Source organism: Solanum pennellii, chromosome 4, assembly GCF_001406875.1.
Source record: "Solanum pennellii chromosome 4, SPENNV200".
Lineage (NCBI taxonomy): Eukaryota > Viridiplantae > Streptophyta > Magnoliopsida > Solanales > Solanaceae > Solanum > Solanum pennellii.
The window spans coordinates 76,318,713-76,334,785 of NC_028640.1; the positions used below are offsets into that span (position 1 = coordinate 76,318,713).

At 32.8% G+C, this 16,073-nt stretch overlaps 2 protein-coding genes across 2 annotated transcripts; both read left to right on the plus strand.

Annotated features, from left to right (window-relative positions):
• The first annotated feature begins 445 nt into the window (after positions 1–445).
• Positions 446–9,684, plus strand: LOC107017906 (protein FREE1). The gene is made up of 10 exons (XM_015218193.2): positions 446–1,440; positions 2,544–2,630; positions 3,142–3,273; positions 5,013–5,144; positions 7,021–7,086; positions 7,894–8,004; positions 8,289–8,381; positions 9,027–9,060; positions 9,161–9,228; positions 9,327–9,684. The coding sequence occupies exons 1-10, from the start codon at positions 550–552 to the stop codon at positions 9,402–9,404; spliced, it is 1,692 nt and encodes a 563-aa protein (XP_015073679.1). The 5' UTR covers positions 446–549; the 3' UTR covers positions 9,405–9,684.
• A 2,352-nt stretch (positions 9,685–12,036) lies between these two features.
• Positions 12,037–15,810, plus strand: LOC107015859 (GDSL esterase/lipase EXL3-like). The gene is made up of 5 exons (XM_015216278.2): positions 12,037–12,415; positions 13,666–13,796; positions 13,995–14,225; positions 14,677–14,932; positions 15,619–15,810. The coding sequence occupies exons 1-5, from the start codon at positions 12,157–12,159 to the stop codon at positions 15,807–15,809; spliced, it is 1,068 nt and encodes a 355-aa protein (XP_015071764.1). The 5' UTR covers positions 12,037–12,156; the 3' UTR covers position 15,810.
• The last annotated feature ends 263 nt before the right edge of the window (positions 15,811–16,073 follow it).

The window sequence follows — 16,073 nt, forward strand, 5'->3', positions numbered from 1 at the left end:
TATTTAAACTTTATTATAATTACCAACATTTATAGGCTATAATTTTTATTAGATAATTAAGAATTTTAGCTTCTAAACATAAAATATATATATGAAAAGATAAAAAGTATGAAAAAATATAAGAGATACTTAAAATTTATATCAAAGTAAGTATTTTTACGTATAAAGTAAAATTTTAAAATTATATACATAATGTCGAGTTGATTTGGTCTCGGGTTATTTTTTTAAGTTAAAATCAAACCAACCCAAATATAATCAATTTTTTTTCCAACACCAAATCAAATCAAATCAAATCACTTATCAAAATTTTTTTCCAATTTAATTTAATTTACGATTTAGTTTGATTTTCGATTTGTACATACACCCTAATTGGAAGACTTATTTTACAAGTATTTGAGGAAAAAGCCCCAAAAAAGAGTCCGGCCCAAGAAAATACCCGTCAAGCACAATTGCTTTTCTGTCTTCTCTTCAATCATACGAAACAAAGATCATCGATCAGAAGAGAGAGAAAAAAAAACTCAAAGCTCTCTGAATTTCCCGAATCAAAAAATGCAACAAGGCGATTACACCACCTCCAATCCCTACTACAATTACCCTAACTCCGGCCATATATCGCCGGCTCCGATCCCAAACCCCACCCCTTCACCACCGTCATACGCTTCTGCTCCGCCGTTCGCCGCCACTTACCCTCCATCTTCAGATTACTCATCATATCCCTCTTCTTACCCGAATCATTATACTCAAAATCCTGATTTACTCTCCACTGCTCCAGCACCTCCGTTACAGTCCTACAATCCTCCACCACCGGCGCAGGTTCCGGTTCCGGCGTTGCAACAGCCTCAGCACTCCTCTCCGTTTCCTTCGTTTGAATCCCACGGAGCTTATCAAAATCCAGTTCATTCTCAGCCTCAACAACCTTATTATCCTCCTTACGATCAACCCCAGGCTGCTCCTAGTTACAATCATAGTACCACTCCGAATTCTTCGTATCCTTCAGTTTATTCAACTACGAATTATGATAATACTGGGAAGTTTGATCAAAGTGGGCAGTATTTTGATGAACCTGTGGATAAGTATGGGAATTATGGTTCAGGGAGAGGTGAATTTGGGCAAGATACTTATGGGAAACGAGCTGAAAGTGGATATGGTAATGATGGTTATGGCGATGGGGTGTTTGCTTATCAGGGTAGTAAAGTAGAGCCTTATGGTGCTCGAGGGACTGGTTCAAAGTCTTCGACTTGGTCGTCTAGTTTTGATGATTTTGGGAGGCCAATTGGGTATAATTCTCCGAAAGAACGTTCATCAGCTCCAACTGCAAAGATCGTCAAGGCAATTCCCAAGGTTGATACGCAGCAGGATGCGAAAAGTGGTGTTCAGAAGTTTAGGGTGAAGTTATTAGCTGAAAGTGGTGGACAGAGTACCCAGGATGTTCTTTGCCAGGTGGGTCTCTTTGTACTGACTTTGAATGTCATTGATGATTGTCATTACTTTTGCGGAAGTTTTTGGTTAGTTACATTCATGAAGCATCTTAATATAGAACTGGAAACTTAATAGGAGTTGCAGTTGATGAATTTCAGCTCAGGGGGTTTTGGTATGAAGAAATATGCTTTTCTAGGATATGTTTTCCTAGAAGAAATCATTTTTTAGTGTGTTTGATTTCTTAGGATTATGGACAATTGGAAAATACATTTAACCTATCAAAAAGAAAATGATAAACATGTTCCACCATAAAGGCAAACAACTTCCATAGCTTATGGGCGGAAGTCAGTTTCCTTTACTAGTTTCTTGAACTCGGACTCCATATCACTTATTTCAATCAACACTTAGATGTTCTTGAAAACCTTTATGAACAAAAACTTTATAATACCACTCCAATATCTTTTCCCACCAATTTGGTATCCAACCGAAATGATTCTGAATGTGGTTTTCTCGTATATAACATATTCTACAGGAAATGTTCCCTGGAAAACATTCTTCCCTATTAAAAAGGCATCTGCATATTCCCGTTTCATGCCTTACCTGATGCTCCTCTGTTTATTTTGATGATTTCTGTCTTGACCAATTTCAGTTCATGATTTGGTAATATGGTACTTAGCGTCTTGCTAAGAAATTTCTAAATTAGCATGCGCTTTGTTATATCTGAGATTGTAGCGCCGTTACATTGGATCATACCATGATCTAACATTTTTGTGTCTCAATTCTTGATTCTCGATGTTGTGTCATCTTTATTGAAAACCCTGCCATGATCTGTAAGTGGTACAGACTTCTCCTCAGGATGCAGTGTCCACTTAGCCTAATGAAGTTTTTATATGCTGTGTGTATTTTTGAGCCATTAAGATAAACAGTATTATATAATATCCTTTTGGTAAAATCTTCTAGTTATGTTTTGTGCTTCAACAAGATGGGTGCTTCCCTTTTTGGTATGTGCCTGTGTTGTGCTGTTAATAGGCTTCATGTCTTGGTGTGTTATGAATCTCTATCTATTCATTGATCAAGCATATAGCAGCATTTTAACTTTGAGTCCTGCTTGTGGTGCATTCCAGATTGGCTTGGATGGAATCCGCATGTTGGACCCAAGCACTAGCCGGATGTTAAGAATTTATCCTCTTGACACGGTAACTAGACTTGAGGTAAATGGTTGTTCTTTCTCTCCACGTCCAACCATGTATGATGATAATACAATTTTATTATTTTACCTTCCTGATATGACTATGAAAGAGTTTACTCTTTTTATGATATAATTTTAATGGGCTGAAACTTGAAGGTTGACATTGTTGGCTTTGCAACATTATTTAATGGTAATGCTAGGATGAGGGCATAAATTGCTACATGCTCAATGTGCAGTCAGATTCTTGTTTTAGAAGTATTTTTGGGGTTTTCAGCTTCGTCCGTCTTTTAACAGAATGCATGAAGCTGCATGATAGTTTTGTTCATACCAACATGGGTCGTATATTTTAGCCTCAATAGCAGGATTCTAATTCAAGATTCTGGCGGTACATTGAGAACCTGAATAATATATGCCCTCAACTTCATTAATGCGCATTGGATTTTGTCCTTCCCTTTCCCCCAAGATCTGGATTTTCTCCAGCTCTTTGAACTTTTGCAGAGCATCAATGAACTGGTCCTATTTTTCTTGTTTAGGCGACAGATTCATCTACCTTTGCCTTCTGGTCAAAAAGTGCAGTGGATATAGAACCAAGGCGTATCAGACTGCAGTCAAACAGTTACACAACCAGTTCCCTGTTAGATACAGTCACGGCTGCGGTTGTACAGGTCAAATTTGTTTTCCCATTTTTTTTTTGCATTTGGGATCTAATTTTGTTTTATCTTCAACAATTTAGTAATCGATGTTTACAACAATCACTCCTCAGTCCCAAGCAAGTTAGGACCAGTTGCATGAACTCTCACTGCATGTAGCCATTTAAGCTCATCTTAGTCCGACATTATATTACATAACAATAAGAAGTTCTATAAGTTCTCTACTGATGTATAAATCTCTAACATGACTCATAGACTCCTAGGAAATATCGAACCTAGAGTAAACATGGTAATATGACAAAAAAATAATAAACTTACTGGTGTTGCATGTATTTATCTTTTCTTCCATTTATGTCTCATTTCTTGCTAGGTATGCATGGATTCCAAGATATCGTAAGTCATTAGAGAGAATTTCATTCAATGTGATTTTAGATCTATCCTGTCACCTTTCAACATTTTCAGCATGGTTTCACACCTACAGACCAGTGCGTTTGGAGGTCTATGTAGGACATGACCAAGCCATCTCAAGAGACTTTTTCATTTAATATATGTGCTACTTGCACTTTTTTCAGATGTGATCATTTGTTATCTTGTTTAATCTTGTATGACTGCATATCCATCTTGACGTCCACATCTCTGTGATCCTCATCTATCTGGGAATATCTTGGTTTGTTTTTGCAAGAAGGTAATAGTTGTACTTTGGAGGTCCAACATTCAATATGATATACCATTGCTGGTCTGATAATTGCTTTGTAGAATTTGTCCATTTAGGTAGGTATCCTTCTAGCACATAAATCTCCAGTAGCACTTTTTTATTTTCCATCATGTATTAATTTTTATGTGTAACATGACATCTTCATCTTTCATGTCATTCTCCCTCAGCCTAGTATTTTGCATAAAACCATCTCTTTCGTCCTAGAAGTTTCTCTGAGTTAAAATCTATAGTTGTTTCAAAAGGTTCTCGTCAGTGTTTTGTGAACACAAGATCGAAATTTTTTCCTTTCATAGGCCGAATGTCTTCCATTGATGTCACACCAAGGTAGCATTACTATATAAGTTCCATCATGTCTTTAGGCATTTGTTAGGGCTTCCCAAAGATTTTGTCATCCATTTAATATAAAATGGTTTCTCTTTGATACACCAAAAATACAAATATACAAGCTAGACTCTTGACTCGAGAAAATGTTTTCTCTACTCATTCAAAAGTTACTATGTTCCTTTCTCATATTAACTGATAAGGCTAAAAGGTACTGTCTCTTTTGTTGCTACTTTCTTTCCACCATCCAAATTGCTTGTCTATCTGCTTGCCAGCGGCTTGTTAATGTTCCGCGCAGGAGCTACTTTATGTGAAAGCGAGTGTGTGCACACACATGAACACATACATATACTGCCTGAAGATAGAGAAGGGTTTCACATCAAACAGTATATGCATTCAGGGGAGGAACTAGTAACAAGCAAGGGAGTTCAACCAGATCCCTTTCATTGGAAAATTATACTGTGCAAATAGGGAAAAAGATTTTTTTGTTGTTATATATTAACTGTTGAATTTCTTTGACATAAGGTCTTAGTGGTAGAGGGGTTCAACATTTGCTTTCGATCAGACATTTAGATCCCAAATAAGGCATGCTAGTAAATTTTTTAGATCCCCTTGTATAAGTTTCTGGTTCTGCTGGTGTATGCAATAGTACACAGAGAGAGACCAACACAATATATGTGAACTTCTTGAAAATAACTTTTTCTTTTCCTTCAAGCAGTTCAAGGAGATGGGTGGAAGAATAATGTCTTCGGAATCTCCAAAGGTGGCAGAACAGCCTACTGAGAAGAAGAAAGGTCTTACTGATTGGATTAATATAGTGAAGACCGTCAATGAGGAGAAAGATCACTGGGTAACATCTTTTATTTTATTTTGTTTTCACACGCCTCATTTTTACATGATATAATGATTAGCTACGACTATACTTTCTCGTTCAACATTTTTTTTAAAAAAAAGAGTGATTCTTTCTTGTCAGTTTTTTCTCATCTTTTTTTTTTTGAGTCAGTAACATTTGTATTATTATAACGCAGCACTTAGGTAGTGCTAAACCCCTTTACAACCAGTCAAAGTATAGCAATATATCAAAGGACTCCCAATCCTAGCATGATTCTAACACATCTAGAGTATTATCTGCATCTACAGGGGAGTTCCTTGTACACCAAAAACACAAAAGCAAAATACAATCTGTTTTGATTTTCCGTACTGTTCTACTCCTGTCTTCAAAACACCTAGCATTTCTCTCCTTCCAGATGGTCCACCATATACAAGATGGTATAGTTCTCCAGTAGCTCCTGTTTATTGCTCCCTCCCCAGCTTCTTCCCAACTTGATAGAGTGTCGACAATCTTGCTAGGCATTGTCCATCGTATGCCTCTGAAATTAATCAATATCTTCCATAGTTGGCCAGTGATTCTCTAATGCAAAAACAAACAGTGCGGGACTAAGATAATGTTCCTCTTTCTTAGGTTTTCATGTGTCAAGACAGCTTCTTTTGCTAGCAGCCATGAGAAACATGCCACCTTCAAAGGTGCTTTGGTTCTCCATATTTGTTTCCATGGCCATATGTAGTTCTGTGCCACTGTCGAGTTCAGAAGTTTGTACCCTGAACTTACTTTGTATGCCCTTTTTTTTTCCCGATTCCACCATAGTCTGTCCACCCCATTCTTCAGTCCTTGAATTGCTTCAAGGTTTTTGAAGAACTCAATCAGTCTAGGAATTTCCCAATCATTCAAGTTTCTTGTAAAATTTAATTCCCAGCCTTGGAGCGCCCACATGTCAGCTATTGTTCTGTCCTGACATATAACTAAATCAAACAGATCAGGGAACTTCTCTGCAAGATTCCAATTACCTAACCACCTTTCTTTCCAGAAGATGGTTTTATTACCATCACGACATCACCTACACTAATGGTAGTGTGGTTACGTAAAATTGTCCACCAGTTTCTGATAGATCTCCAAACAGTGACATGATAAGGGTTGTTTGCTTCTTCAGTCATCCACCCATCCAATTCTCCATACTTTGTTGTAATCACCTTTTTCCATAGAGAGGTGTCTCGTGGGCATATCTCCATATTTTTTCTCATCTAATTTTGTTTCTATTTTCTCGTATTTACTTACTCACTTGGACAGACTTTTGGCTGATCTTCGAGTCTCTTCACTTAGTTATGCTGATAGAGCTGTATTTCCTCTTTAATTTCTTCAATATTACCGAAAAGACTTGATTTCATCTTATTCTTTCATTTTTATAAGTGTTCTTATTCGTTTTCCTCTAGTCACAAGTTTATCAATCTAAAACATCTTCAAATTGAATCCGTATAGATGCAGCTTGAAAAATTATAGTGATTGGAACTCATGTCTGCTGCACTTCAAATTTGCATGAAGTTTGTTTTTGGTAATTGTAATGTTTTTCTGTAATTCATATACTGCTAAAAGAAAATCTGTTAAATGATGTTCATAAGTTGCGAAGAGAAAAGGTTTTAGTCCTTAGTTTATTACTTGCCATAGATATTGGAGAGAAACAAAAGGATTGCGCCGTTCAGTTCATAATAATTAATACTAATTTCTGCTCCAGTATTTTTGTCAATAGCTGAATCGAGGTTTAATGAGTCATGTGCTGGCATGCATATGCCGCTTAGAGAAATAATCCACCTTAATGTTATTGAGGTGCTGGGAAGTCTGTCATGTTTTAGTGGAACCATTAATTTTCATTAACTCATTACCATTTTGTCAGGTTCCTGATGAAGCAGTTTCCAAGTGCACAGCTTGTGGATCAGCCTTCAATGCTTTTGTGCGCAGGGTATGTCTTGTGCTTCAGTGCTTGCATATATTAATTCTTCTTGCTTGCACTATGTTTTCATTCAAAGTGGGAGGGGAGTAGACTTTTTGATTTAGTTTCCTAATGAGAGTCATGTGCCATTGCTTGTTTGCTAAAGATGAGAGAAGTAAAAGAAATACTCCATCAGTTTCAATTTTTTGTTTGCTTTTTGACTTGGCGCTGAGTTTAAAAAAAGGTAAAAGAGACTTTTGAATCTTGTGGTCTTAAACTAAAGATATGTAGAGTGCACCAAAATGCCCTTTAATCATGTGGGTGTAAAAATGCCACGTGGAATGTTAGGATTAAAGAGTTTGTCAAAAAGGGAAAGAGACGTTCTTTTTGAAACAGAGGGAGTACTTATTCTTGTTCAGAAATTATTTCCTACTTTCGACAACTTAACATAGGTTGAAATTGCAGATGTGGAGAAGTGCCTTACCCCTCTTCCTTTGTTTTGTGATGAAACTGTGTAATTAATATCTCCTTCCCTTTTGCTACTCTTTCCTCTTTTGACCGTTAGCAAATATAAGTTATCCTGATATTTGGTTGCTTAATATCTCTCCCCAACTACTTGTCTGAAAAAGGAAAAAGAACATGTCCCAAAATAGGGAAAGGAAAACAAATATGGAAAGAGAACTTGTTTATACTTGGTGTTTAGTAATAGAAATTTGACTTGTCCAGAAAATTGTTTATGCATTTCTTGTTGTGCATTGCTTTATGTTTTGCATTATTTTTGTAAGTGTAGGGAACTCAAAAAAGGCTAGAGGAATGACATTTAGATTTTGTTTTCAGCATCACTGTCGGAATTGTGGAGATATTTTCTGTGACAAATGCACTCAGGGAAGAACTGCACTGACAGCTGATGAGAATGCACCAGTTGTTAGAGTTTGTGACCGATGTACGGTATGAATGAACTACCATCTGCACCTTCTATGACTGCATTTTGTTCATTCCCAATTCTGTTTTTGACATTTTGTTCTGGTCCCCTTTTCTAAGTAAGTTATCTCTTTTGGGTTTAAAAAAGAAATTTCATAAAATCTTAGTTCCTACTTCCTTTTGATATTTTTTGAATAGTACTGATTTTTTCTCATGTGGTAATTCATGGTTATAGGTGCACTAAAAATTGCTACTTTGCCAAATATATCATGATTTCATTTTGTTAACTACATCTCATGGATTTTCTCCAGGCTGAGGTTTCTCGTCGGCTAAGCAGCGCGAAGGAAACTGTCAATAGATCAACTGGATTGCAAAGTCATGAAGACCTTGCCAAGAAGCTTCAGGTGCTTTACTTTTTAAACTTTCCATCACTTCATATTTTTCTGAAAGCTGCAGAAGCAGACCCTGCCCACATATTCAACTCACTTTTGACATATATGAGTGCTCTTTGTAATTTAGAAACCAAAAAAGCAAAAAAAGAAGGAAAGAAAAGGAAAAACCCAAAACTAACTTTTCGTCAGCCTTGTTTTGCGTAAAGAGGTTTTATACTCCCTCTGTCTCAATTTGTCCGTCTTACTTTCCTTCTTAGTTGGTTTAAAAAAGAATGTCTTTTTCCTTTTCTGGGTTTTCTTTAATTCTAACTTTCCACATGGCATGTTTAAGACCACAAGATTAAAGGACATTTTGATACATTCTGCGTATCTTTAGCTTAAGACTACAAGATTTGAAGGTCTTCTTTATTTTCTTAAACTTTGTGCCAATTAAAAATTCCATCTGTATGATGGGCACTATGCCTTGGTAATGCTTTTTCGTGTACTATGTAGTTATACCGTTCTAGTTTAGGTTCTTGCATCTGGTAGTTCATTCTGGTGAATGTTATTCATCATTTTGATGGAAAGTGATTGTAGTATTCCTTTACACAATGCTTTAATTGTTCCTATTGCATTGCTGAACTTTGCTGATGTTTAAAATTTGCTTGTTATTCTCAGGAGGAGATGGAGAGAAACCGAAAAGGATCATCTGGTGAGTGTTTATCTGCTGAAATATATATGCTTTGTATTTGATAATGAGCTAATTCTTGACATAGTTTGGTTGCTAGCTCATGAAGTTTTTCCGGTTTCAGGCTCTAGACAAGATCGTTCGGGGAGGATGAAAGAGGTTGCTTGCCCTACTTGTACAGTACATTTGCAGGTTAATAATCTTAGCCTTGACTATTTGAAACCTTGAAGAGCTTAAGACCACTATTCACATTTTATATTGACTTCTTCTTTACAATACTTGAACTGCAGGTTCAAGTTCCGAGCTCAGGTTCCGAGACTATAGAATGTGGGGTTTGCCAGAATCCATTCCTCGTTAGTTCGCACTGATTTTGGATGTTTTCCGTCAATGGAAGGAAAGACTGCAAACTCTTTTCTGGTTTTGTGTGTTCTCATACATTGTTTTGTGCATCTGTTAATATTTGAACCGTTTGTGACGCGCCTTTGGTTGGTTGCTTGATCCTTGTTTCCTGGCAAGGCAATTTGCTCATTTGATTGTTATTAGCAGGAAGAAATCTAACACTTTTTTTTTTCTTTACATGGAGAAAATATAAGTGAATTTGATTCCAGTAACTCAAGGTTAAATCAATTTGATATTGTTCTTGAGAAACCCAGTTTGTCTTTCTTATCTACTAAGACTTAACTTCCCCGTGTGGGGGTGCAGAGACTTGATTTGATTGAAGTGTTGAGTATTGGAAATTAGTTATGGTGTCTACTGAATGATCACTTTTCGTTTTTCAAGGGTTAAAATCACGTATTTTGACTTCATATGGTAGGGTAGACTCAGAAGACGTTCAGGTTATACGACTTTCATCAAATACGCCATTTGAGTATTTTAAATAACTATAGATAGATATCTTTATTTATTTCGTCTAACGAAATTTCCCTCCCCTTCTTCCAAAGGACTAATAGTTGGTTAGGAAATTGAAGAAAAATGAGTTGTGTACTCGTTGGCATTATTGGATTGTCAAATCAGTTTTTAAACTTGAATATTAGACGCCAAATAAATGAAGATGGTTCAACAAATAGCTAATTCGATTAAGACGTCTTCTCTTAATAATATTTAATTAAACTATTTTATCTTAATGACAACTGTCACTAAACTATGCCAGTAACACATACATTATTGTCATTAATTTAATAATAATAATATTATTATTTTTTCCATATTTAAGATTTGTATAAAAAAGTTTTAAAAGTTTCTGACAAACATGACTCTAGGAAACTTGAATTCGAGACGATTGTTAGCGTAATAATTTAATCGCGATAGGCATGCAATATATCTCTATACTATTGAGGCAATTTTAAAATATTGATTAGAAAAATAAAGACCAATAATTTGAGCAGACCTATAAATGTCTTAAATTAAAAAGAGAAATTACACACATTAAATAAAGTGGTCCATACACAGACAAAACATATACTCATTTTTGAAATATTGATTCTTTTTATTTTGCTTGAATTGCTTAAATTGTATATAGTATATTACTTGATAATTTCCATACAACGGTATCATGAAGATGAAGTTGCTTAAATTACTATAAAAAGATCAATATTTATTTTGCTAAGAGAAGAATTTAGTGTATGGATATATATAAAATATGGTGATTGGTAATTAAGATGTGTTGATAACAACAACACTGTTGTGTAATCAATTCACGACAATTCTAGGCCCCTCTATAATTTTTTTGTTTTTTCCTTAATCTTTGTTGTTCGAATGAACAATCTTATTTTAATTTTTTGCTTAAAATACCGAATAACAAGATCATATTTCTAATTAGAATGAAAATTAGATATTCAAGACGAATACAAGCTTAAAATGAAAATGGCAAATGACTTGCTATAGTCGATTAAAATATAAAAATAATATACATCGTCATATATATATATATAATAAATTCAAAAAAAATTGTTGCTTAATAGAAAATTGAATTTCTCCGCAATAACGCATGTACTAATGTCATTAACAAGTATGTGCACATTATTGGCTTATTTACGTATCTATAATCAGTTTAAGATGTTCAAAATACAATTAAAATTATGTTTCGTTATAGATTATGAAATTGAAGCATGAAAATTTAATTTTTTGAAATTTTATTGGATATGCATTTTACTTTGAATTTTTTTTAAAAAAATTTTGTAAGTAGAAGTCAGAAAAACTATCATAAGCACGTTTATAAGAATTTGAAAATAAAAATTTCAAAATCTAATTAGTAGACATATAAAGATTTTTTAAAATTTTTTTATGATGAAACCAACAAAAGTAAACTTTTTCTTGTCATATAAGACTTTCCACCTGTCTAATCACGAATGTGACCTTCAGACTGGGAAAATAAAATATTGTTTGAGGGTCCAACAATAAGCTAAAATCTTATCATTAACAATTAATCACCACTAGCTTACTCTAAATCCTCACAATGCATAAAATATTATCTAAATTATGTAAAATAATAATTAATTAATTTCTTGCAATATTTAATAATTATATCCTCTACCAAAAGCTAAAATCTCTTAATTATCATTAAGTCCATTAACTTTACTGTAAATCTTCACAATGCATAAAATATTATCTAAACTATATACACAATTAATTAACACAATAGCTTTCATAATGTACACGTTTCAAAAGTTTATAAGGAGATTTTCCTAAGATGTATCTATAAATTATGTTATGACAACTAATGTATCTTATTTCGAGATTAAAAATTATATCCGTTAAATATAAATTTTGAATTTACTTTAGTATATTCCGTATATATATACCTCTTCTATTTTATTTTACTTGGTCCCTGTTTCATTTTAGTTGTTTATTTTTTAACTAATCAAGAAAGTTCTGAATTATTTTTTCTATACTATCCTTAATTAAAGATTTCTTAAAAGATTTATCAGATTAATATAGATCGAGTAATTATTTAAAAGGAAAGAAGTTCCATACTTTGTTAGCCTCTATAAATAAGGAAAAACGTACCCGACTTAATCATATACTAAAATCGAACATTTCAAAGCTTTCTCTTTGTTGTTATTCTTGAAAAAGAAAGTGTCTAAATTAATAAATTTGAGCAACATAATAGCTTATAATATAATGTTTTATAGTATCATGGTTATATTCTTCATTTCTTTTTTGTTACTATTTATAAATTGTTGTGAAGGGAAAGTGCAATTACCAAATAACATGGTAGTAAAAGCAGTATTTGCATTTGGAGATTCAATAGTTGATCAAGGAAGTAATAATTATGTATCAACTATAGTAAAGTGTAATTTTCCACCTTATGGTAAAGACTTTAACGGTGGATTGCCCACCGGAAGATTCAGCAACGGCAAGACGCCGCCAGATTTAATAGGTAATCATCTTGTTTTTACTATTATAGCGAGAGTTATTAGTCTTACGTATATATGGTAAGATAAAATTACATGTATTACTCTCCTGGTTTTTCTATTTGTTTTTACAGTTATATCGAGAGTTACTAGTCTTACGTATATATGGTAGATAAAACTACATGTACTACTCTCCTGGTTTTATCTGTTTGACGTATGTTTTAAGAAAATGTCTCTTTTCATTTTCCACAATTCGTTTATTTTTAATTTTCTACGTGATAAATTAAAGATATTTTGGTACATTTTACATATCTTTGATTTAAGCTAATAGGTTCTGATCAAAAGTTTTCTTTACTTTTTTAAATTTCGTGTCGACTGATAAAGTATTATTTAGTGCTAATTAATAAAGTCTGTTAAACTTAATAGGAATTTGCATGGCTCTTAATTAGCGTCATGGCTTTAGTGACTTCTTTCCAGCCGGAGTTTATAGGGTAGGATAGGTTGAGTTATTATTATGTTCCCTTTCCGTCTCGATTATCGTATTATATTTGTTTTTTTATATGTTTTATTCAAGTGAAAGTTTATTAATAACAATTTTTTTTCATAAGATTATGAGTAATATTATTTATCCGTGAGATTATATTAAATATATTAGTATTATTATATTTTTTCAGAAGAATTGAATCGTGCCGTCCTTTAAATTTTCATCAAATAAATTCATTGCATAAGATTTAAAAAAAGTTTTTTACACTATATAATCGATTTTCAATACAGTAAACAATTGAGGGATCATGGATATAGAATATGCAAAAATTGTATATATTAATTCATAAAAGCATATCGTTAATTAAAATTCCATTTTCTGAAAAAAAATGCATTATTTTATATAATAAAGTTGTCTATTATAGAATGAAATTTCTCGTGACCTTACAATTTATTAATATACACAAAATTCAACTGTATGCAACTAACTTGTTAATTACAACTGTATTTAGTAGCTAGGTTTAAGCATTTATACCTCACAGAAATAAAATATATAATTTTTTTCTCTTCTACTTTGTTTTGGGAAAATGGATGTGTTGGTTACATAGTGGCCATAAGTGCAAATTAAAATTAAATTGTGACAAAACAATCTCAATATATTCTTTGATGTCATGCACCTTGTCAATTGAATTTAATTATTAATGCATGGAAAATTCTTTATTCTATTATAAAAGATTTTTAAAAATTCAGGTTGTGATACAAATAACATAAATTTCAAATTTAACCATTTCAGTTGAAGAATTGGGGATAAAAGATTTTGTGCCAGCTTATTTAGATCCAAATTTGAAAATTGAAGATCTCATAACTGGAGTAAGCTTTGCATCTGGTGGTTGTGGATATGACCCTCTTACAGCTACCATCGTGGTAATTTTATGTGATTCCGATTGATTTATTCGTAATATTTGTGTGATTATAAAATTTAAAAGATAGCCACTTCTTGCAACATATTAAAAATATAGCCATAGTTACAACACTAACCATTTTTGTCATGCAAAGAAAATTGAAAAAAACACACAAACTAAGTTTTGTTCCTTTTTTTCATTTTTGTTTATGTTAAATCAGTCAGCTATACCTCTATCAACACAATTAAATCAGTTTAAAGAGTATCTTTCCAAGCTAGAAGTGCTAGTTGGTGAAGAAGAAGCTAATGATATTTTAAAAAATAGCCTATTTTTGGTGGTTGCTGGTAGTGATGATCTTGCAAATACATATTTCACTGCTGGAGTTCGATTAAAGAAGGATGTAAACTCATATACTGATCTCATGGTGGCCAAAGCTTCTGAATTTGTCCAAGTTAGTATACCTTATACTTGCTATTTTTCCAAATTTTTGTTTTATTTTCAATTTGTTTAGAAAACCGTCAGAAGTTGTCATGATTCATGTCCATGACACGTATTGTCTACTTTGTATGGTAATGTTCATAACGGAGAGCACGCGAATAGAGAAGGACTGAAAGCTAGTTTAGTTTCTAGACAGTACACACGATATTTTAGAGGAATTTTATATTGAAGTAAAAGATGAAAAGTAAAGAGTTTTACTAGAGATAACAAAAGTTCGTAATGGTATTCAATGCTTGGGCTCAATAGTGGTGTAACAGACAAATTTCTAAAGTCTGTTGGATCAAAGCAAACAATACGTGTCAGAGTTGTGAAAAAATTCTCAATATATGAAGAGGAAGCATATAGTTATTTATTTCTAATTTACATATTAAATTTATTCATTTTATTTTATTTTTTTCTTGAAGGAATTGTACAATTTAGGAGCAAGAAAAATTGGGATATTTGGAATTCCACCAATAGGATGTGTGCCATCACAAAGAACACTAGCTGGTGGGCCTCATAGAGTGTGTTCTGAAGAATACAATGAAGCAGCCCAATTGGCCAACACAAAATTCTCTACTGAAATTCATTTATTATCCAAAAAGTTGGCCCAATCCAAGCTTGTGTTCTTTGAAATATATAATCCTCTTCTTGATCTCATTGTCAACCCTAAGAAATATGGTAAAATACACTAATCCCTCATTTATCGATAACTCAATTTATTTTGATCTGCTCAAATCCAACCTAATTCACATGTTTGACATCTCTACTTATATATTCTGGGAATGTCAGATAGGCAGATTGAGTTGAATTTGAACGGATCAAAGATGATTTGAGTGATCGGTCTAGAATTTATTTTGGTTAAAACACGTTGAAGCAGTATGACTGATAAACATCGTACTAAGTTATACTTTTATTTTAAAATATACTAATTTTTCTTTCTTTATTATTGTGACTATATAACACATCAAACAAAAGAAATATCTTTTAAAAATATTTGATGTGATTACAATTTAATTCCTTTGAGTGGTCTAGTTAACAAACAGCCAATAAATACATATTTTGTATATTTAAGTACAAATAAACATATACTATACAAGATACAAAAAATATATTCATGTACTCAGTGTATATGTTTTGTATATTTTGGTCATATTGGTAAATAAGTTTGTTTTAACTGTACGTAGTGATAGATTTCCCAAAATATTTTGACTAGATTTTTCGTAGAACAATTTGGGATACCTAATAGGCCAACGAATGAGTTCGACAAGTCATATTTTCATGAGATAATTTTATTTTTTAGACTATTTGTGCTTCTCCTTTTTAATCTTTATTTCTTATTTTCTGTTATTACGATTTTGTTGTAGGATTTGAAGAAGTTGATAAAGGGTGTTGTGGCACAGGAAAAATAGAAGTGACAGTATTATGCAATAAATTTAGTGGGACATGTGAAGATGATACAAAATATTTATTTTGGGATAGTTATCATCCAACTGAAAAAGGTTACAAAATTCTTGTTGATCAACTCCTCAATAAATATGTCAACCAATTCTTCTAAATGATGAGTTTGACTTTAAAAAAATAAAACTTAATCAATCAAGATGTATATTCACCTAGTTTGTTAACTTTGAGTCAAAAGTCCAAAAAAAAAAATGTGCAATTAATCCATCCTTCATGTGTTTTTTTTTTAAAAAAATAAATATTTATAAAGCTTACTTCATGTAATAAGACATTGAAATTCAAGTTTATGTCATTGATAGTTCATTTATGTATAATTCAAGTGTTTATGTTTGGAATTTAATTTAAAAATTGTTCATAGTAA

Bases quoted from the DNA above. Each gene is read 5' to 3' on its own strand.
- LOC107017906 (XM_015218193.2), top strand. From the start codon at position 550: ATGCAACAAGGCGATTACACCACCTCCAATCCCTACTACAATTACCCT. The intron at 8,005-8,288 runs GTATGAATGAAC...GATTTTCTCCAG, and splicing joins GAGTTTGTGACCGATGTACG to GCTGAGGTTTCTCGTCGGCT. The intron at 8,382-9,026 runs GTGCTTTACTTT...TGTTATTCTCAG, and splicing joins ACCTTGCCAAGAAGCTTCAG to GAGGAGATGGAGAGAAACCG.
- LOC107015859 (XM_015216278.2), top strand. From the start codon at position 12,157: ATGTTTTATAGTATCATGGTTATATTCTTCATTTCTTTTTTGTTACTA. The intron at 12,416-13,665 runs GTAATCATCTTG...TAACCATTTCAG, and splicing joins GACGCCGCCAGATTTAATAG to TTGAAGAATTGGGGATAAAA. The intron at 14,933-15,618 runs GTAAAATACACT...ATTTTGTTGTAG, and splicing joins TGTCAACCCTAAGAAATATG to GATTTGAAGAAGTTGATAAA.